Source organism: Cherax quadricarinatus, chromosome 62 (assembly GCF_038502225.1).
Source record: "Cherax quadricarinatus isolate ZL_2023a chromosome 62, ASM3850222v1, whole genome shotgun sequence".
Lineage (NCBI taxonomy): Eukaryota > Metazoa > Arthropoda > Malacostraca > Decapoda > Parastacidae > Cherax > Cherax quadricarinatus.
In genome coordinates, this window is record NC_091353.1 from 14,991,335 (window position 1) to 15,013,408 (window position 22,074).

The 22,074-nt window shown below is 40.0% G+C and overlaps 1 protein-coding gene across 5 annotated transcripts in view; it reads right to left on the reverse strand.

Annotated features, from left to right (window-relative positions):
- Rilpl (Rab interacting lysosomal protein like) overlaps positions 1-22,074 on the reverse strand; it is a gene marked incomplete at its 5' end in the record, with an annotated part of 507,005 nt that overhangs the window by 366,299 nt on the left and 118,632 nt on the right. For 4 of the 5 annotated variants that reach the window (XM_053774593.2, XM_053774591.2, XM_053774589.2 and 1 more), the window contains 1 exon segment: positions 5,090-5,206. In XM_053774593.2, the coding sequence (XP_053630568.1) occupies positions 5,090-5,206 (117 nt within the window). 5 annotated transcript variants of the gene reach the window in all.

The window sequence follows — 22,074 nt, forward strand, 5'->3', positions numbered from 1 at the left end:
AATAGTAACAGTGTAATTCAATACAAAATAATAATTAAAATAAAAATTAAAAGGTTATTAGAGTATCACGTAAGCTAGCCATTGCTGCTTGTAAAGGTGACCCAAAACAGTTCAAGCTTCATGGCCACAAAAATGTAGCTCTGCCACTTGACACTTGTATCTAATTTTGTAATGTTGTGGGCTGTTATTATATATAAATCTCTTGCAGTAAATATAAATCTCTAGTGACCAACACAATGTAAGTACACAATACACATTAGACCAAAATTGAAAAATGCCGTGGTATAGAATTTGCATCTAAAAAAACTTGCGAAGATAGAAAATGTCCAAAGAGGAGCTACAAAATGGCTCTCAAATCTAAAAAGCTGACTTATGAAGACAGAGCATTATGAAAAGACTTGAAAAAATTAATATGATACATTTCCAAACCCCATCAACATGTAAATCACAAGGCCAAAGATGTTAACTATGAAAAAAAGAACCAGAGAGAGGATACGAGAAAGCTTTTCTCTGCATGTAGCGGCAGGTTAATTTAATGTTTCACAAAACATTGTGGCAAGTGCTACAACCACAGGGATATTAAAAAATTATATGACAGATTAAATACTGACGATGGGACACACTGAATACAGGTGCTCCTCGATTTACTATGGGGTTACGTACCAACGAACCCATCATAAGTTGAAAATGAATATATGCTAAATAAGTAAATAAATAACTATGTTACTGAATAAGTAAATAAACAAATAATTACTGTAATTAAGATCAGTACCAATAAGTACATATATGAATACAAGTTATGGACTTGCCGCCTTCATGCTGGGTAATTATCCTAAGTTTCACCTCCAAAGTAACTGCTTTAGCACCATCGTAAAGTTGAAATATCAGAAGTTGAACTATTGTAGGTCAAGGAGCACCTGTGCGTGTTTCTAATCCTCCGCTTTAATGGGCATATATGCTGAAAATACAATGCTATGTTCTTTTTATTTTTTGGTTGATCATTAACCCTTTGACTGTTTTGGTCGTATATATATGTCTTACGAGCCAGTGTTTCAGACGTATATATACTCAATAATTCTAGCGGCTTCAAATCAAGCGGAAGAAAGCTGGTAGGCCCACATATGAGAGAATGGGTCTGTATGGTCAGTGTGCAACACATAAAAAAAATCCTGCAGCACACAGTGCGTAATGAGAAAAAAAAACTGATCGTTTTTTTTGGATTAAAACGCCGACTTTGAGGTGTATTTTCGTATAGTATTTATCGATGTATTTGCGTTTTCATGGTCTTAGGTGATAAAATGGAAAACATATTACAGAAATAGAGATGATTTTCATTACTTTGATGATGAAAACGTCCTTGAAACTGAGCTCAAAGTAGCGGAAATGTTCGATTTTTACCAATGTTCAGGAGTAAACAAATCACACCACACGTCCAATACACGTCAACTGGGGAGTCTAATATTCTTTCACTAGTGCACTGATATTATTTATACCATTTTTACAATAATGCAGTAGTCTGCATAACAGTAAATTTTGCATTTTTTTGTATGAATAAAAAATCAAAATAGAAAGCAATAATATAAGAGGGGCCTAGAGATGTGACTAATGAACAGAGGATATGTTATTTTAGTGCCAAGAATGTCTACCTTGTTTATTCTGGACCCTATTTTGAAATTGGCATCTTTTTTAGTTTGTGTGAAATTGGCCAAATTGCCAATTTCTGACCACAATATTGGGTAGTCCAAATTGGTAAATGGGAGGTTTCTTGTACTCAGCTGATAGATAAAATGGAGTTCTAAAGAAATAGCTATGAGTTTGGTCAACTGGAATAACGGAATTGGCTGAAAATAGGGCTCAAAGTCGGCGAAATCGCCGATACACATATGTCGCCAAGACCGATAACTTCGCGGGAGCGTAATTCCACGAGTTTTCGACCAAATTTCGAACTTTTGGTATCATTACCATCGGGAAAAGAGTCTATATCATTTCATAAGAAAAAAATAATTTTTTTTTTTTTTCAAAAATTTAGCGACATAGAATGACAGTTTCAGAAAGGGGCCTGAAACAGTCAAAGGGTTAATGGGGTATGCCTTGAGGTATGTGAAGGGCTCTTGATCCTAGAAATTGGAAATGCACTTTTACTTGATTATATCCCATTCCACAGGTCCTGAATGACCCCTATGAGTTTAGCACTTTGCTATGAATATAATGAAGATTTTAGCTTATTAGGTAAAATGTTGAAATAAAGCTAGAATGGCTCTGATGGGTTATCTCTGCATAGATTATCACCATTTACCACATTGTAGAGTACGACTATAACAATTCTCTAAGGTGAACTAACCCTTTCACTGTTTACACCGTATAAATACGTCTTACGCACCACTGTTTCTGACGTATCTATACGCATAAATTCTAGCGGCTTCAAATCAAGCAGGAGAAAGCTGGTAGGCCCACATGTGAGAGAATGGGTCTCCATGGTCAGTGTGCACCATATAAAAAAAATCAGGGAGCCAGTGGTGCATTGTGGGAATGCCATTTCTGTTGTCCTTTTTCAGCATGCCTATCGGTAAGAAATATGTGATTCCCCAGCAAATCTGGGACTCTTCTCTTCCCAAGCGATGCTCTAATACAGATGGAAGTGTCAATGAAGATCAATTTCATGGTTTTGAGGAGTTTGAGACCAAAAGCAATGCCCAGGATACCAGAAGAATGGAGGAGGAGGAAGAGGAGGAGGAGGAGGAGGAGGAAGAAGGAAGGAGGAAGGAAGGAGGAGGGAGGAGGAGGAAGGAGGAGGAGGAAGGAGGAGGAGGAAGGAGGAAGAGGAAAGAGGAAGGAGGAGGAGGAAGGAGGAGGAGGAAGGACAGGAAGGAGGAGGAGGAAGGAGGAAGAGGAAGGAGGAAGAGGAAAGAGGAAGGAGCAGGAGGAAGGAGGAGGAGGAAGGAGGAGGAGGAAGGTGGATGAGGAGGAAGGAGTAGGAGGAAGGAGGAGGAAGGAGGAGGAGGAGGAAGCAGGAGGAGGAGGAGGAGGAGGAGGAAGAGGAAGGAGGAGGAAGGAAGGAGGAGGAAGGAAGGAGGAGGAAGGGAGGAGGAGGAGGGAGGAGGAGGAGGGAGGAGGAGGAGAAAGAAGGAAGGAGGAAGAAGAAGAAGAAGATGTTCCCTTGAAGCATGGAAAACAGTTCACCCCATGACAGTGACAAGATAAGGGGAGATAACATCTCATAAGAGCTGATGTTTGATGAGCGTAAACGAGGGTGGAGGGAGGGTGCAGCTGATAAGAAAAGGTTAGATGACCATCCCCCTCGCTTTGTTTTTGCTGGTACACAAACATTTCTGTCTGTCTATTTGTCTGTCTGCCAAGCTCCCTGTCTATCCGTCTAGCTCTCTGTCTCAGAGAGAGCCACAAGACTGCGTCATCATGTTTACTCACATCTTCAAGCACAGTATAGCACTTTGTCTGGATTTCTTGGGTTATCCTAGGTAATTTACACTATGTATACTTGTATTTATGTGTACCTGTGAGACAGAGATAGACAGACAGATAGAAAGAGAGACAGATTGAAAGAGATAGAATGAGGGAGAAAGATAATTAGATAGAATGGAGGGGAAGCAGCATCTGACCCCATTGTTTTGACAGGCAGTAGGGGGAGTGAGTAATGAGACAATATGTCATTTTGACAGCTGCCGACTCCTGACTCAAAACAATTATAAGCCACACACTGGCACACAAGACAAGCTTGCTGAATGGAGATAATAGCAGTTATATGAAAGTATCTAGTGACTATATATGTGTATATATATACTATAGAAACCAGAAGCAAGAAGGGAAGGCAGGAATGAAGGAAGCACAGATGAAGGAATGTAGGAGGAGAGGTAGGAAAGGAATAGAGGAAAGTAGGAAGGAATGATGACACATGGGCATTTACCTAGGATAACTACCTAACACAACTGCCTGCTAATACTTTGAAGAAAACTGCTCAGACGAGGTGTTTTGTCTTTGCACATAAAAAAAAAAGTCCACAAAAATGCACACACACTAGTTTTATGTGTGAAGAGTGTAAAACACCATAGTGTATGACACCATGTTTCAGAGTTCCACAAGCTGCAGAACTTCTAGGAATATGTTCGGTGACTGTACATTGGTATATATATTATAGAACAATAGTAATAAAAATTTTTTGTATTGTTTGTTTTTGTAAGCAAGTTTTGTAAACAATATATTGATAATTATGTTTGTGTGCTTATTGTGTTGTATACAACGAGTGTATATATGTACATTGAACCTTACTTTGGTCTCATAGGCCACATAAGTTATGTGATAAAATAAAATAGTTAAAAAAAAAAAAAAAACCTTCAAATACAAGTAAACTAAAGTTTACCGGGTGAGCGGCAGTCACCGCTGTTGCCATACGTGGCTCATTTTCTGCAAACTTCACAGCTCTATATCTCGGTAAGTACTGATGGCAAAATTTTTTTTTTTGGACTAAAACACTCAGAAAAATAATCTTAACATTTTCATAAGAAAAAATTATTTTTTTTTTCGAATATTTTGTGACACAGAATGACAGTTTCAGAAAGGGGCCTGCGACAGTCAAAGGGTTAATATAAATTTTATGTAAAACATTTTATTGAAAACAAACTAAATAACTATACACATGAGTAAACCTAAAAATGGACAGAGGCTTGAACCTTGGTTCATGTCAATAATGGTGCAGACCACTATTAGACCTTCCATATATTCTGGATACATACAGGTGAATACAAACAGAAGGCATGTCTGTCTGGCTCTCAGCAGACAGAGGATCAAGCCTTCATCACATCTTATGCTTAATGACCCACATGGGTTTTATCCCTTAACATGAAATAAACATCCACCTGTTCTTCTGTTTATTCATTGACAGTCATTCATTATGGCATATCCTGACTTGAAAAACACGAACACACGTGCACACGGGAATAAACTTTTTTTTTTTTTTAACAATATGGCCGTCTCCCACTGAGGCAGGGTGACCAAAAGAAAAAAAAACTTTCACCATCATTCACACTATCACTGTCTTCAGAAGTGCACAGATACATATACAATTAATACTCACAACTTCCTAATGCCAGACTCTCCTCGCTTCCATGGAGCATCATCAGGCTCATAGGGCATTGGGCCTTGAACTGGAGGCTCCTCATCATCATCATCGTCATCATCGTCCGCTGCATCCCTGTAACACAACAGTTACTTGCCACTCTATCTCCTTCTCACCTGCTCAAGATTAAATCAAATCACATGTTGTTGTTAATAATGATTAAGACACATGTGCAACAGTTGGGTATCTTTATTGTTGAAATGTTTTACCAACACAGTAGGCTTCTTCAGTCAAATACAGAGGCAGCAGGTGTAGTATTGAAATGAAGATGATGTAATCAGTCCATCAACCTTGGAGAAATAGTTTTGACATGGTGAGTCCCTGAGCCCGGCTTAGAGACTGACCATCTTAAATATTATTTCTCCAAGGTTGATGGAGTGATTACATTATCCTCATTTCAATACTACACCTGCTGTCTCTGTATTTGACTGAAGAAGCCTACTGTATAGGTGAAACGTTTCAACAATAAAGATACCCAACTGTTGCACATGTGTCTTAATCATCAACTTATCAGTATTTTATAGCATTTTCAAAATACAGTGGACCCCCGCTTAACGATCACCTCCCAATGCGACCAATTATGTAAGTGTATTTATGTAAGCGCGTTTGTACGTGTATGTTTGGGGGTCTGAAATGGAAATCTACTTCACAATATTCCTTATGAGAACAAATTCGGTCAGTACTGGCACCTGAACATACTTCTGGAATGAAAAAATGTCGTTAACCGGGGGTCCACTGTACTCTTAGTAATAACTGATATACAAGTTAACTTAGTGAAAAAAAAAAATTGTCAGGTTGATTCATGGCATTTATTCCCATCTCATTCAACATATACAAATTATAATTTCTGACCAGTTTCTACTGATAATACTAAAAAATTACAAATGTAAATTAAAATGGAGAATAAATAATGCTGTACATACTGATTTGTGAAAATTATAAAATATGAAGCTATATATAGAAAGGCCCCATGTATTCAGCACCCTCTCTTCGGTGTTCCATGTTTTCGTTGACTTTCAACTGAACCACTGTTCATTATGTTCCACTGTTTTCACACAACAGTTGCATAATGGTAGGGTGACCGATGCCATATTTTATGTGCTGTGTATTTATTTTACTGTTTTATCTACTTTTTAAGGCCTAGCTGTATTAAGTACTTAACATATGATATTGTAAACATGTTACCAGGCAATTCAGATGCATTCAATAATGAAAAAACTGTTCTTTTCCACCCACCAGCGATTTTCACTTACCACATGAAGTCAGGAGCCTAAGAGCCATACAAACAAAGGCCTCCTGTAAATGACTATTAAGGTAAAAAATTATTATATTTTTTTTCAACAGAAGTATAATTATTAGATTAATTTTTATATTAAAAAAGCTAAACCCTTATACAACTGTTATGATGAGATGTAGCATTTGTATCTGCAATGTCCCATTTCTATCTGTAATGTCCCATTTCTATCTGTAATGTCCCATTTTTACCTGTAATGTCCAATTTTTATCTGTAATGTCCCATTTCTATCTGCAATCCCCCATTTCAATAAATGAAGGGGTTCAGGGAAACCGGCGGGCCGGACATGAGTCCTGGAGATGGGAAGTACAGTGCCTGCACTCTGAAGGAGGGGTGTTAATGTTGCAGTTTAAATATTGTAGTGTAAAGCACCCGTCTGGCAAGACAGTGATGGAGTGAATGATGATGAAAGTTTTTCTTTTTCGGGCCACCCTGCCTTGGTGGGAATCGGCCAGTGTGATAATAAAAAATAAAATAAAATTCTGTAAGCGCAACATACAGTCAATCCAATCAATGATATGCAATCAATGATGCTCTGAAAGTGTGCTGTGACCTTTTTATTATAAAACATTAAGTGTTAAAAGGAGCGAGTGGAGACTAGGTGACTTTTTTATTGGATGTGCTGTTGAGGTGCAAGCAAGTTATCTTTTATGAAGGAATTCAGGGAAAACTGGTTAGGTAGAATTGAGCCCTGGAGGTGAGGAGGGCAGTGCCTGCATTTGGAGGGTAATTTCACTGTGATATCAGTGTACTTTTGGATAGATGGCAGTTGAATGAATGATAGTGAATATGTTTTTCTTCTTCAGGTCACCCTGCCTCTTGGCAAGAGGTGGTCATTAGAGTTAAATAATCATAATAAAAATAATAACAATAATAAAATAATAATAATAATAATAATAATGACAGTAAGAAAAATATGGATAATAAGAATAATAACACTAAGTGTGGAATTAAGTGTTAATGACCTGAATGAGCATAGTAAAGACAGCTGCCATGGTCCTGGAAAACATATATCACATAAAACAAGGCAGCCTTTCTGTTTGCTTCAAAACTTTGTAATACAGCTAGGTCTCAATTAGTGCAAATACTGAATCCTGTGGAGTGGTTGCATTATTCAAATTCACACTTTTCGAAATGTATGTAATTTCTGCACGTGATTTAAAGAGCTTGGGCAAAAAGCTAGCATTAATTAACTTCATGTTAAATTGAAATTTGCACTATTCGAACTCTAATTGAGACTTCGCTGTATAAGCAATATACAGGAGGGCCCCACTTCACAGCATTTCATTTTACAGCTAATACAGTGGTTTTAATTAAAAGCACAAATTATGCTATCATACACATGCTAGAACTAATATATATCGCACTTGAAAAGAAAGAAGTCCTGCTGGGCATTTTCATTGATTTACATAAAGCTTTCGATACTGTCGACCATGAACTGCTGTACTCCAAATTAACATACTATGGTATCAGAGGCCACTCCCTCAACTACCTAAAATCATACCTTAGTAACAGAACTCAATATGTGTATGCAAATGATGCAAACTCTTCCACTCAACCAATCACAGTAGGAGTCCCACAAGTGTCCTTGGACCACTCCTCTTTCTCATCTACATCAATGATCTACCGAATGCATCATTGCTACTCAAACCCACATTATTTGCAGAAGACACTACATATGTCTTTTCCCACCCAAACACAGTCATACTAGCAGACACAGTCAATGCCGAATTGCAGAAAATACAGTGGACCCCCGCATAACGATCACCTCCCAATGCGACCAATTATGTAAGTGTATTTATGTAAGTGCGTTTGTACGTGTATGTTTGGGGGTCTGAAATGGACTAATCTACTTCTCAATATTCCTTATGGGAACAAATTCGGTCAGTACTGGCACCTGAACATACTTCTGGAATGAAAAAATATCGTTAACCGGGGGTCCACTGTATCTGCCTGGATGATGACTAATAAACTTACCCTGAATACTGACAAAACCTATTTCATTCAGTTTGGAAACAAAGCTGCAAATGATCCAATTAACGTAACACTGAACAGATCATCAGTCACAAGACTCAGAGGGAAAATTCCTAGGTATCCACCTTGACAGTAGCCTTAAGTTCCAGACACACGTACAACAAATCACCAAGAAAATCTCCAAGACTGTAGGCATACTATCAAAGATAAGGTACTATGTTCCACAATCAGCTCTCCTGGCACTGTACCATTCACTCATATACCCTTATCTTACATATGGAATATGTGCATGGGGATCAACAACATTCAATCATCTAAAATCTCTAATAACCCAGCAAAAGGAAGCAGTAACAATGATAAATTCCCACTCCCGCCAGCACACTCCACCAATTTTCAAAAGTCTGAATCTGCTCACCATTAAGAACATCCATACTTATTCATGTGTCTGCTACATACACAGAACAATACATACAAATATAAACCCTCCACTCAAACTTCTCCTCACCAACCTTAACAGGACACATGACCACAACACAAGACACAGATCTCTTTTTGATATACCTCGTGTATACCATATCACACTGTGTAAAAACTCTATGTACATAAAAGGCCCCAAAATATGGAATTCATTACCAGAAGATATTAAAGTAACCCGGTCTGAAAATCAATTTAAGACTCTTCTCAAAAGCCACTTAACCCTTTCAGGGTTTCTGATGTACTAGTACAGCTTACGCACCAGGGTTTTTGACGTACTAGTACGCCTAAATTTTAGCACCCTCAAATCTATTGAGAGAAAGCTGGCAGGCCTACATATGAAAGAATGGGTCAATGTGGTCAGTGTGCGCAGTATAAAAAAATCCTGCAGCATACAGTGCGTAATGAGAAAAAAAAAACTTTGACAGTGTTTTTGGTTTAAAACAGTGACTTTGCACTGTATTATCGTATGGTATTTATGACGGTATTCTAGTTTTCCTGGTCTCATTTTATAGAATGGAAGACATATTACAGAAACTGAGACAATTTTGATTGGTTTTACAATGAAAAGTACCTTGAAATTGAGCTCAAATTAGCAGAAATCTTCAATTTTTGCCAAAGTTCAAAAGTAAACAAATCATGCTATGCATCCAATACACGTCAACTGGTAAGTCTAATATTCTTTCACAAGTGCGCTGATATTATTTATACCATTTCTACACTAATGCAGTAGTCTACATAACAGTAAATCTTCTACCTTTTGTGAGAATAAAAATTCAAAGTGGAAAGCAAAAGAATGTAAGAGGGGCGTGGGAACATGACTAATGAACAGAGGAAGTGTTATTTTAAGTGCCAGGAATGTCTTTCTTATTTATTCTGGACCCTATTTGGAAATTGGCATCTTTGAAATTTGTGTGAAATTGGCAAAATTGCTAAATTCTGACCACTTTATTGGATAGTTGAAATTGGTAAATGGGTGGTTTCTTGTACTCATTTGTTAGAAAAAATTAAGCTCTAGCAAAATAGTTATGATTTTTGTCGACTAGTACACTGGAACTGCCCGAAAATAGGGCTCAAAGTGGGCAAAATCGCCGATGCGTAAACATCGTTGAGACCGCTAACTTCGCGAGAGCATAATTCCGTAAGTTTTCCATCAAATTTCATACTTTTGGTGTCATTATGATCGGGAAAATATTCTCTATCTTCTCATAAGAAAAAATTTTTTTTTTTTTTTTAAAATATGTCGACCCTGAGAACAAGTCTGGGAGAGGGCCTGTCGACCCTGAAAGGGTTAATCACCCTAGATTAAATGCTAAATACTCAGTACACACATACTAATGTACTCCCACATCATAACTTCAACAATCACTTTGAACCTTTTATCCATTGTTGACAGGAATATAACTGAATCATTGTTTTCACAAAAAGCATTTTTGAATATATGAATATATCTTCTGTCTTATACAAATTAGATTCACTTATAATTAATAATCTACTGTACAACTATGAAATAATTACTATCCTACTGTACAACTATAATATAATCCTTAGTGTTAAGTAGTCTGCAAGCAAATAATGTTAAGTTGGCCCATAATGCCGCCTAGGCATAATAGAGGCTCTCTTTGCATTGCAACCCACTATTGTAAATACAAAATCTCAATGTATGTTTGCAAAGACATAAAATAAATAAATAAATACCCATTCTTTATTTATTCAGACTTCCTTACTTAGAGAGAGAGAGAGAGAGATAAAGAGAGAGAGATAAAGAGAGAGAAAGAGAGAGAGATAAAGAGAGAGAGATAAAGAGAGAGAGATAAAGTGAGAGAGATAAAGAGAGAGATAAAGAGAGAGATAAAGAGATAGAGAGAGAGAGCAGAGCAGAAATCAGCAACTACAGACCAATGTCACTACTGTCAATCACTGGCAAGATCCTTGAGACAATAATCTCAAGACAAATGACAGAGTTTTTTAACTACCACTCACTACTTTGCGACCATCAATATGGCTTCAGGAAAGGTTACTCTGCTGCTGATCTGTTGTTAAACCTCTCCACTAAGTAGCACCAGTCACTAGATGAATCCAAAGTCAGCTGTGTGGTAGCACTGGACATTGCTGGCGCTTTCGACCGAGTGTGGCACCAGGGCCCCTTAGCAAAACTGCAAGCTCTGGGAATTGCAGGCTCTATGCTATGTCTCTTCAGTGACTACCTTCATGGTAGATCTCTAAGGGTAGTTCTCAATGGAACGGAATCAGCAAGACATCCTATTGGGGCAAGTGTTCCACAAGGAAGCATACTGGGACCATTGTTATGGAATGTCTACTTCAATGACCTCCATCTCATCCCAGAATCCCATGCATATGCAGACGACTGTACACTGATATTCACTTATCCAAGAGAAGAAATGCCAACTGCTCTAAGCTACATCAATCACCAGCTTGGGGAAATAGATGGCAAGTAACATTTGCACCTGAGAAAACACAAATGATCATGGTCTCTAGGCACTATGATGGTAATGCCAGTGCAGCAGTAAGGATGAATGGGAGGGTGTTGGCACCTGGGGAAGTAGTTGACATCCTTGGGGTGAAAACTGACTCCAAACTGACCATGAAGAACCACGTTGTAAATCTTGCAAACAAGGCAGCCAGGAAGCTTACAGCACTTCGCCGTATCTCGCATCTGCTTGACAGTAGGGGTTGCAAGATTCTGTATGCGGCACAAGTGTGCTCACACCTTGAGTATGCTCCACTTTCTTGGTTTGCCTGCCCCCCCCCTCATCTGCGACTGCTTGACAGAGTAGAGAACGAGCAAGACTTCTCATCTCTCGCCTGGAGTTTACCTGGAGAGAGTTCCAGGGGTCAACGCCCCCTGTGCCCCAGTCTGTGACCAGGCCTCATGGTGGATCAGGGCCTGATCAACCAGGCTGTTACTGCTGGCTGCACACAATCCAACGTACGAACCACAGCCCGGCTGGTCAGGTACCGACTTTAGGTGTTGTCCAGTGCCTGCTTGAAGACAGCCAGGGGTCTATTGGTAATCCCCCTTATGTATGCTGGGAGGTAGTTGAACAGTCTTGGGCCCCTGACACTTACTGTGTTGTCTCTTAATGTGATAGTGACACCCCTGCTTTTCATTGGGGGGATGTGGCATCGTCTGCCGAGTTTTTTGCTTTCGTAGGGAGTGATTTTCGTGTGCAAGTTTGGTACTAGTCCCTCTAGGATTTTCCAGGTGTATATAATCATGTATCTTTCCTGCCTGCATTCCAGGGAGTACAGGTTCAGGAACTTCAAGCATTCCCAGTAATTGAGGTGTTTTATCTCAGTTATGTGTGCTGTGAAGGTTCTCTGTACATTTTCTAGGTCAGCAATTTCACCTGCCTTGAAAGGTGCTGTTAGGGTGCAGCAACATTCCAGCCTAGATAGAACAAGCGACCTGAAGAATGTCATCATGGGCTTGGCATCCCTAGTTTTGAAGGTTCTCATTATCCATCCTGTCATTTTTCTAGCAGATGCAATTGGTACAATGTTATGGTCCTTGAAGGCGAGATCCTCCGACATGATCACTCCCAGGTCTTTGACGTTAGTTTTTTGCTCTATTGTGTGGTTGGACCAATCCTGGATAGATCTGTCATTTCAGCAGAGCCTTCAACACAGGAGGGATGTGGGTGGCCTTACTGTTATGTACAAGGCCAATATTGTCAAAGTATGTGAGGGAAAAGTTCAATAGATAGGAGTAGCGAGGGAGTATATAGTAACAATAGTTTCATTGCCGGCTACTTGTTAAGGTAGGGTAAGTCAAGCTCCCACCTTTTCTCCCCCACCCCTGAAGTGATAGTTTGATTGCCGGCTGCTTGTTAACGTAGGGTCAGTCTAGCTCCCACTATCCCTTCCCCTCCCTCTCCCTCCCCCCCCCCCCCGAAAAGTGACGTGCGGGGCTCTGGTCAAACAGTAAATCACTCGACTGACAGCTCCCAACACTACTGTAAGTACATGCCTGCCTTCTATTCTAGTGGATTTATTGGTTGAAAGCTTCACTTTTGACCAATAATAAACTCAGTCCTTTCAGTCTTGCTCTAGGTTGACTGTTGTAATAATCACCACATCTTTTGGGTATTGTACTTGCCATGGAGAGTGATTTTTAAGTAGTGGGTAACCTGTCTATCTTTTCAGCTTGGATGACAGTGAGGGTCACCTGTCAATCAACGAGAAGAACAGGAGACGGACTAACGTCCTGGAGACGTCCCATTTTGGATTTAATTACCTGTGCACCTGTATGAAATTGCAGGACGTAACCCCTCATCATTGCAGCAGAAAAAAACCTGCTTTCCTGTCATCGGGATAGAATACTCAAGGCTCTATCTACTGTGAAGAACTAGCCAGTGGGTCGTAACCAACACCTGCGACCCCCCCCATCATCAGCAACGGCTACGATTTCAACAACACAGTGTCACCAACACCAGACACCCCTATATATATTAGCGTTGAATTCAGTTATCATTTATATTTTTCATTTTTCATTTTCTTTAATGTAGGGTTAACATTTCATATTTAAGTGTTTTATACTTTATATTTTCTATATAATAAAGTGTTTATGTTTGTCTGTTATTATTTCTTTTTCTATTCACTAATTTTCCTGAGGAGGAGCCAGCCTTGGTAATACTGTCTGAAGTTGTTACAGGGCCGAGTAAGCCTTCACAAAGTACCACACTTGGATCCACTTCGAGGACAGCGTGAAGCAAGCTTCTATACCACAAGACGGGCAGAAAGCAGCAACTTCACTCTGGCTGTACCCTTCTCCAGAACATCACTTCATCTGAGATCATTTATCCCCAGGATGACTCAAGTATGGAACACATTCATACAGCATTATGATGTGAACGAGATAAAGTCAGCTGATCAAATGAAAAAGTTGGCCCACAGATATACCTTACCTTTGATATACCTTTGAAGAATTTCGAGAGTATATCTACTCTCTGAGCCCGGCCATGGGCCAGGCTCATCTGGTGCTTGCCTGGTCAACCAGGCTGTTGCTGCTGGAGGCCCGCTGCCCCACATATCCATCATAGCCTGGTTGATCTGGCACCTGGTGAAGATACTTGTCTAGTTTCCTCTTGAAGGCTTCTACACTTGTTCCAGCAGTGTTTCTGATATCTTTTGGTAAGATGTTGAAAAGTCTGGGACCCCGGATGTTGATACAGTGTTCCCTTATTGTCCCCACTGCACCCCTGCTCCTCACTGGGTTTATTTTACACTTCCTCCCATATCTCTCACTCCAGTATGTTGTTATGGCAGTGTGCAGATTTGGGACCAAGCCCTCGAGTACCTTCCAGGTATATATTATCATGTACCTCTCTCTCCTCCACTCCAATGAGTACATGTTCAAGACTTGCAGGCGTTCCCAGTAGTTTAGGTGCTATACTGTCTCAATGTGAGCCGTAAACGATCTCTGTATTTGTTCCAGCTCTGATATTTCTCCTGCCTTGAATGGGGCAGTCAGCACTGAGCAATATTCTAAGTGAGGGAGCACTAGCGATTTGAAGAGTGTCACCATCGGCATTATTTCCCTTGTTTTGAAAGTTCTCAATACCCACCCTGTCATCTTCCTGGCTGTCGTGATCTTTGTCTTATTATGGTCTCTAAAAGAAAGGCCCGCTGACATAATTTATTCCTAGGTCTTTTACGTGTTCCTTACGTTCTATTTGGTGACCCTCCTTGAGTTTTGTATGTAGTGCTCCTTTTGAGTTCTTTATTCTTTCCATACCTAAGCAGCTGGAACTTATCACTACTGAACGTCATGTTTTCCACTGCCCACTGGAAAGCCCTGTTTATGTCTTCCTGTACTTTTTCAGTGTCATCTACCGTACTGACTTTCATGTTTATTTTAGTGTCATCTGCAAATGATGATACAAAAGTGTGCCGGGTGTTTTTGTCTATGTCTGCTATGAGGATGAGGAACAGCAGAGGTGCCAGGACAGTGCCTTGGGGCACAGAGCTTTTGACTTCGCTGATGCTGTACCTTGCCCTGTTCACTACTACTTTTTGTGTTCTGTGTGTTAGGAAACTGAAAAATCCATCTGCCTACCTTCCCCGTTATGCCCATGGCCTTCATTTTATGCGCTATCACTCCATGATCACTTTTGTCAAATGCCTTTGCAAAATCTGTGTAAATCGCATCTGCGTTTTGGTTCCAACTTCATCCTGTTCCCCACTTGTATGTTTCATAACAATAAAAATGCTTTCAAATGAGCTGATGTAGGTAACAGCTCTTAGCTTGTCAATAAAGTTAGGAATCCTTAACCTGTAAACAGCTTGTCAATAAAGCTAGGGATCCTTAACCTAACCTTGTCAAACCCTGTGCAAAAAGAAAGAAAGAAAGAAAGAAAGAAAGAGAGAGAGAGAGAGAGAGAGAGAGAGAGAGAGAGAGAGAGAGAGAGAGAGAGAGAGAGAGAGAGAGAGAGAGAGAGAGAGAGAGAGACAGAGAGAGAGACAGAGAGAGAGACAGAGACAGAGAGAGAGAGAGAGAGAGAGAGAGAGAGACAGAGAGAGAGAGACAGAGACAGATAGAGAGACAGAGAGAGACAGAGAGACAGAGAGAGAGAGAGACAGAGAGACAGAGAGAGAGACAGAGACAGAGAGAGAGACAGAGAGACAAAGACAGAGAGACAGACAGAGAGACAGACAGAGATAGATATAGATAGATACAGATAGAGATAGAGATAGAGAGATATAGAGAGAGACCCAACAATTAATATTTGCACTTATAACTCATTACAATTGTGACTGGGTGAGTACATGTGAATTGCTCATTACTTTATAATTTGGTCATAACTGTAAACAAGTATAAACATAAGTAAGTAAATTTACTTACTTACATGATTCATTACCTTTGTAACTTGTGACTTCACTACCTTTGTACCTTGTTCAGCTATCAAAACTTGGGGTCCAGTCCCTGGACCAATTATGTACCTCAGTAATCTGTAAATACCTTTGTAACTTGTCATGATTGTGACTATATCTACCTGGAATTCATTACCTTTGTAACTTGCTCAGCCATCAAAACTTTGGGGCCCAGTCCCTGGACCCATTATGTACCTCAGTAATCTTTTGACTATCGTGCACAGGATGGGTCTGGGGTGCATAATAAAGATGTTAAACTAACTTCAAAGTATATATTGTCACCACTCACTATAAGCTAAGGACAAAAATATTTTAAAGGTCAGTGATGTGTGTAATGTATATGTATTTTTTAAGCTTAGCTCTATTGGTCACTTAATATGTGATATTGACTGGCACACTGAGCTAGAAATCTATACAGATATTGATGAATGTATTAATAATTTTCTAAAAAAGACCCAATACTACCTCTATAATAAGCACTGCCCTAAAAAAACTAAACAGATGACAGCTAAGAGACTGAACAGTCCCTGGCTAACACCCAGCATTCTCAAATCCATAAATACAAAACACCAATATGAAAAACAGTACAGAATGGGTCACATAACCAGAGACCAAACAAAACGTTACTCGTCAATCCTAACCAGCCTGATAAGAAGGGCAAAAAAATTGTATTATGAGAACAGATTATCCAACTTACGAGGTGATATAAAAAAGACCTGGAAAACCCTATCAGAAATTCTGGGAACAAAAAAGATATCACGAAATAGCGAAATAAAATTAGCAAAATCAGATGAACCTCAACTCCCACCAACAGAAACAGCAAACAGACTCAATGATTTCTTCACTATAGGACAAAACCTTGCCAATAAAATCCCAAGCTCAGATACCCCACCAAATGACTACCTCACCGGCAACTACCCGAACACACTGTTCCTAGCTCCGACTAACCCATACGAAGTCTCCCTTATTATCAATGCACTAAAAAACAGGCCAGGAGATTTAAATACCTTACCACCCTTTATATACAAAAAAGTGTCACAAGTGCTATCACCAATCATTGCAACACTCTTTAACAAATCCATTGAATCCTCCACCTTCCCTACAGTACTCAAAATAGCAAGGGTCACCCCGATCCACAAAGGAGGAGACCAAACAGAGTTGAATAACTATAGGCCAATATCCAACTTACACCCTCTCTCAAAAATCTTCGAAAAATTAATTCATAAATGAATCTACTCCTACCTTATCTCCCAAAACATACTCAACCCCTGCCAATTTGGATTCAGGCCTAATAAAAATACTAATGATGCTATTATACACATGCTAGAACATATATACACTGCAATAGAGAAAAAAGAAGTCCCACTGGGGATCTTCATTGACTTACGTAAAGCTTTTGATACAGTTGACCATGACTTGCTCCACATAAAATTGTCACACTATGGTATAAGAGGGCACTCCCTCAACTACCTCAAGTCATACCTCAGCAACAGAAGCCAATATGTGTACGCAAATGGGGCAAACTCTTCTGCACAACCAATTACAGTTGGTGTCCCACAGGGAAGTGTCCTTGGCCCTCTTCTCTTTCTCCTATACATAAATGACCTACCAAACGCTTCGCAATTACTCAAACCCACACTATTTGCAGATGACACTACATACGTCTTCTCCCACCCGAGCCCAGTCACGCTAGCCAATACTGTAAATACTGAATTACAGAAAATATCTACCTGGATGAGGACTAACAAACTTACACTAAACATTGACAAATCCTACTTCATTCAGTTTGGTAACAGAGCTACAGATGTCCCTCTTAACATAATGATAAACGGATCACCTATCACAAAGCTAACAGAGGGAAAATTCTTAGGAATCCACCTTGATAATAGACTCAAATTTCATACACATATACAACAAATTTCTAAAAAAAATTCCAAGACTGTAGGCATACTATCGAAGATACGGTACTATGCTCCACAGTCAGCCCTCCTGGCCCTATATCACTCACTTATTTACCCCTATCTCACCTATGGAATTTGTGCATGGGGCTCAACAACAATTAACCATCTCAGACCACTAATTACCCAACAAAAGGCTGCAGTTAGAATGATAACAAATTCTCACTACAGGCAGCACACTCCACCAATATTCAATACACTAAACCTACTCACCATACAAAACATCCATACTTATTACTGCACCTATTACATACATAGAACACTTAACTCTGATATTAACCCTCCCCTCAAACATCTCCTTGCCAACCTCAACAGAAAACATGACCATAACACAAGGCACAGATCACTCTTTGATGTTCCTCGTGTCCATCTCACACTATGCAAAAACTCAATGCACATAAAAGGCCCTAAAATCTGGAATTCATTACCTGTAAATATAAAAGAAACACTACCTGTTTATAAATTCAAGTCTCTTCTCAAAGATCACTTACTCACCCAAAACCAAATAAATACTGAATAACTCAACCTTATAAATTGTATATCTTAAATGTTTCTCACAATTATATCACATAAATGTTAAACCTAAAACCCAATCTAACTTTACTATTTTTTTAAATAAACTACCTAACAGAATTCTCCATACGACTGAATGTACAATAATGCTTGCAACCATATGACCTGTCTTTGTAATACTCACTTGTACTTTATAGTAATCTGTTTACATTAATGTTTTATCACTGATTTCATCATTGCTTAGTTAATCTTAAGTTAATTTTAAGCCAGCCCGTAATGCTATGCATAGTATAAGTGGCTTTGGCATGCTGCTCTTATCTGTATTTTTTTTTGTACCTCTGTATGTGTGCTCAAATTGTAATAAATAAATAAATAAATAAATTGTAAACATGTTATTAAGCTTTTATATGAATCTGAAAGTGAAAAAGACTTTCACTTTACACAGGTAGCCCGGAACCTAACCTGCCATATAAGCGAGGCCCTCCTGTACAGCAGTAGTCCAGAACCTAACCTGCCATATAAAAGGGGCCCTCCTGTACAGTAGTAGTCCAGAACCTAACCTGTCATATAAAAGGGGCCCTCCCGTACAGCAGTAGTCCAGAACCTAACCTGCCATATAAAAGGGGCCCTCCTGTACAGCAGTAGTCCAGAACCTAACCTGCCATATAAAAGGGGCCCTCCTGTACAGCAGTAGTCCAGAACCTAACCTGCCATATAAAAGGGGCCCTCCTGTACAGCAGTAGTCCAGAACCTAACCTGCCATATAAAAGGGACCCTCCTGTACAGCAGTAGTCCAGAACCTAACCTGCCATATAAAAGGGGCTGTCCTGTACAGCAGTAGTCCAGAGCCTAACCTGCCATATAAATGGGGCCCTCCTGTACAGCAGTAGTCCAGAACTTAACCTGCCATATAAAAGGGGCCCTCCTGTACAGCAGTAGTCCAGAACCTAACCTGCCATATAAAAGGGGCCCTCCTGTACAGTAGTAGTCCAGAACCTAACCTGCCATATAAAAGGGGCCCTCCTGTACAGCAGTAGGCCAGAGCCTAACCTGCCATATAAAAGGGGCCCTCCTGTACAGCAGTAGTCCAGAACCTAACCTGCCATATAAAAGGGGCCCCTCCTGTACAGCAGTAGTCCAGAACCTAACCTGCCATATAAAAGGGGCCCCTCCTGTACAGCAGTAGTCCAGAACCTAACCTGCCATATAAAAGGGGCCCTCCTGTACAGCAGTAGTCCAGAACCTAACCTGCCATATAAGTGAGGCCCTCCTGTACAGCAGTAGTCCAGAACCTAACCTGCCATATAAGTGAGGCCCTCCTGTACAGCAGTAGTCCAGAACCTAACCTGCCATATAAAAGGGGCCCTCCTGTACAGCAGTAGTCCAGAACCTAACCTGCCGTATAAGCGAGGCCCTCCTGTACAGTAGTAGTCCAGAACCTAACCTGCCATATAAGTGAGGCCCTCCTGTACAGCAGTAGTCCAGAACCTAACCTGCCATATAAAAGGGGTCCTCCTGTACAGCAGTAGCCCAGAACCTAACCTGCCATATAAAAGGGGCCCTCCTGTACAGCAGTAGTCCAGAACCTAACCTGCCATATAAAAGGGGCCCTCCTGTACAGCAGTAGTCCAGAACCTAACCTGCCATATAAAAGGGGCCCTCCAGTACAGCAGTAGTCCAGAACCTAACCTGCCATATAAACGGGGCCCTCCTGTACAGCAGTAACCTGGAACCTAACCTGCTGTATAAGCGAGGCCCTCCTGTACAGTAGTAACCTGGAACCTAGCCTGCTGTATAAGCGGGGCCCTCCTGTAACAGCCAATACAGCTTGAGTTGGAGATAAATAATATAAAATACAAGATGGAAAAACAGATACAAATGTAGTATAATGTGATCCTTTATTGAATAATAAAGAATCCCATCATAGTATTTATACCATTTCTACACTAATGCAGCAGTCTGCATAACAGTAAATCTTCTATTTTTTGTAAGAATAAAAACTGAAAGTGGAAAGCCAAAGAAATATAAGAGGGGCCTGGGGATGTGACTAACGAACAGAGGAAATGTTATTTTAGTGCCAGGAATGTCTTTCTTGTTTATTCTGGACCTTATATGGAAATTGGCATCTTTTGAAATTTTTGTGAAATTGGCAAAATTGCTAAATTCTGACCACTGTATTGGATAGTTGAAATTGGTAAATGGGTGGTTTCTTGTACTCATTCAATAGAAAAAATAGAGTTCTAGAGAGAGAGTTATGATTTTTGGAACTGGCCGAAAATAGGGCTCAAAGTGGGCAAAATCGCCGATGCGTAAACGTCGTTGAGACCGCTAACTTCGTGAGAGCATAATTCCGTTAGTTTTCTATCAAATTTCATACTTTTGGTGTCAATATGATCGGGAAAAGATTCTCTATCTTTTCATGAGAAAAAATAATTTTTTTTTTTTTAAATTTGGCCGACCCTGAGAACGGATCTTGGAGAGGGCCTGTCAACCCTCAAAGGGTTAAAAAACAAAGGAGGGAAGTGACCCCAGATAAGGACTTGGTACCTAGAGTCCTTATGGAGGGGAATTCCCCTTCCAAAGAATAACTCATCTTCCCTCTCCCCTCTTCCCTGTCTTCCATCCATCAACAACATCCATCAATAAAGGTAAGTGTCATGTTGAATGTTCATTCTTTTGTGCATGTAAATCTGTCTTTAAGGTAAGAAAAATTTTTTTCTTAATACTTCTGAGTGTCTGGAATGGATTAATTGAATTTACATTATTTCTTATGGGGAAAATGGCTTCCGTTTTCGCAAATTTCCGTTGTTGCCAATCGCTCTAGAACGGATTAAAAACAAAAACCGAGGGTCCACCAGTGGTCCCTCGTTTTTTCGTAATTAATCCGTTCCTGGAGGAGCTACTATAAATGAATTTTACGATTTGCGAATCAATTTTCTCCATAAGAAATAATGTAAATACAATTAATCCGTTCCTGACACCCAGAAGTATTAAAACAAAAATTTTTTTTACATGAAATATACATGTAGTACATAGACAATACAATGGGAAATGATGAATGAAACATTAACAGCATAACACTTACCTTTATTGGAGATTCTTCTTAGTGTATGGAAGACTGGAGGAGGAGAGAGATTGGATTGTTTATAGTTTGGAAGGGGAATCCCCTTCCATCAACACCTCAGGTACCATTTGCTTTTCTGGGGTTGCTTCTCTTCTCTGTTTCTTAATGCCACTAGGACCACCTTGAGAGTCACTGGAGTCCTGTCTCGCAAAATAACTGTCCAGAGAGCTCTGTTTCTGGCATCTCTTTAACACTTCCCTAAAATGGCCCAAGACTTTGTCACTGTACATGTTGCCAACATGGCTTGCAACAACCTTGTTAGGGTGATGTTTCTCCATAAAGCTTTCCATCTTACCCCACATAGCAAAAATCTCTTTAATTTCTGAAGAAGGCACCTTCTTCCATCTCTCTTCCTCCTCCTCTGCAGCAAGATTCTGAGCTGCGATCTGTTGCTGTTCCTGCTGAAGCTCTTGCAGCTCCTCAGTGGTGAGCTCTTCGTTGTGGTCTTCCACCAATTCTTCCACATCCTCCAAACTCGCATCCAACCCCATGGAACTCCCCAGTGCCACAATTGATTTTACAACAGACATAGGCTCATCAGGGTCAGTCCCAAACCCTTCAAAATTCCTCTTGTCGACACAATCTGGCCACAATTTTCTCCAGGCAGAGTTCAAAGTCCTGGTAGTCACTCCCTACCAAGCCATACCTATAAGGCTTATGCAATGGAGGATGCTGAAGTGTTCTCTCCAAAATTCCCTTAGGGTCAAGTGAG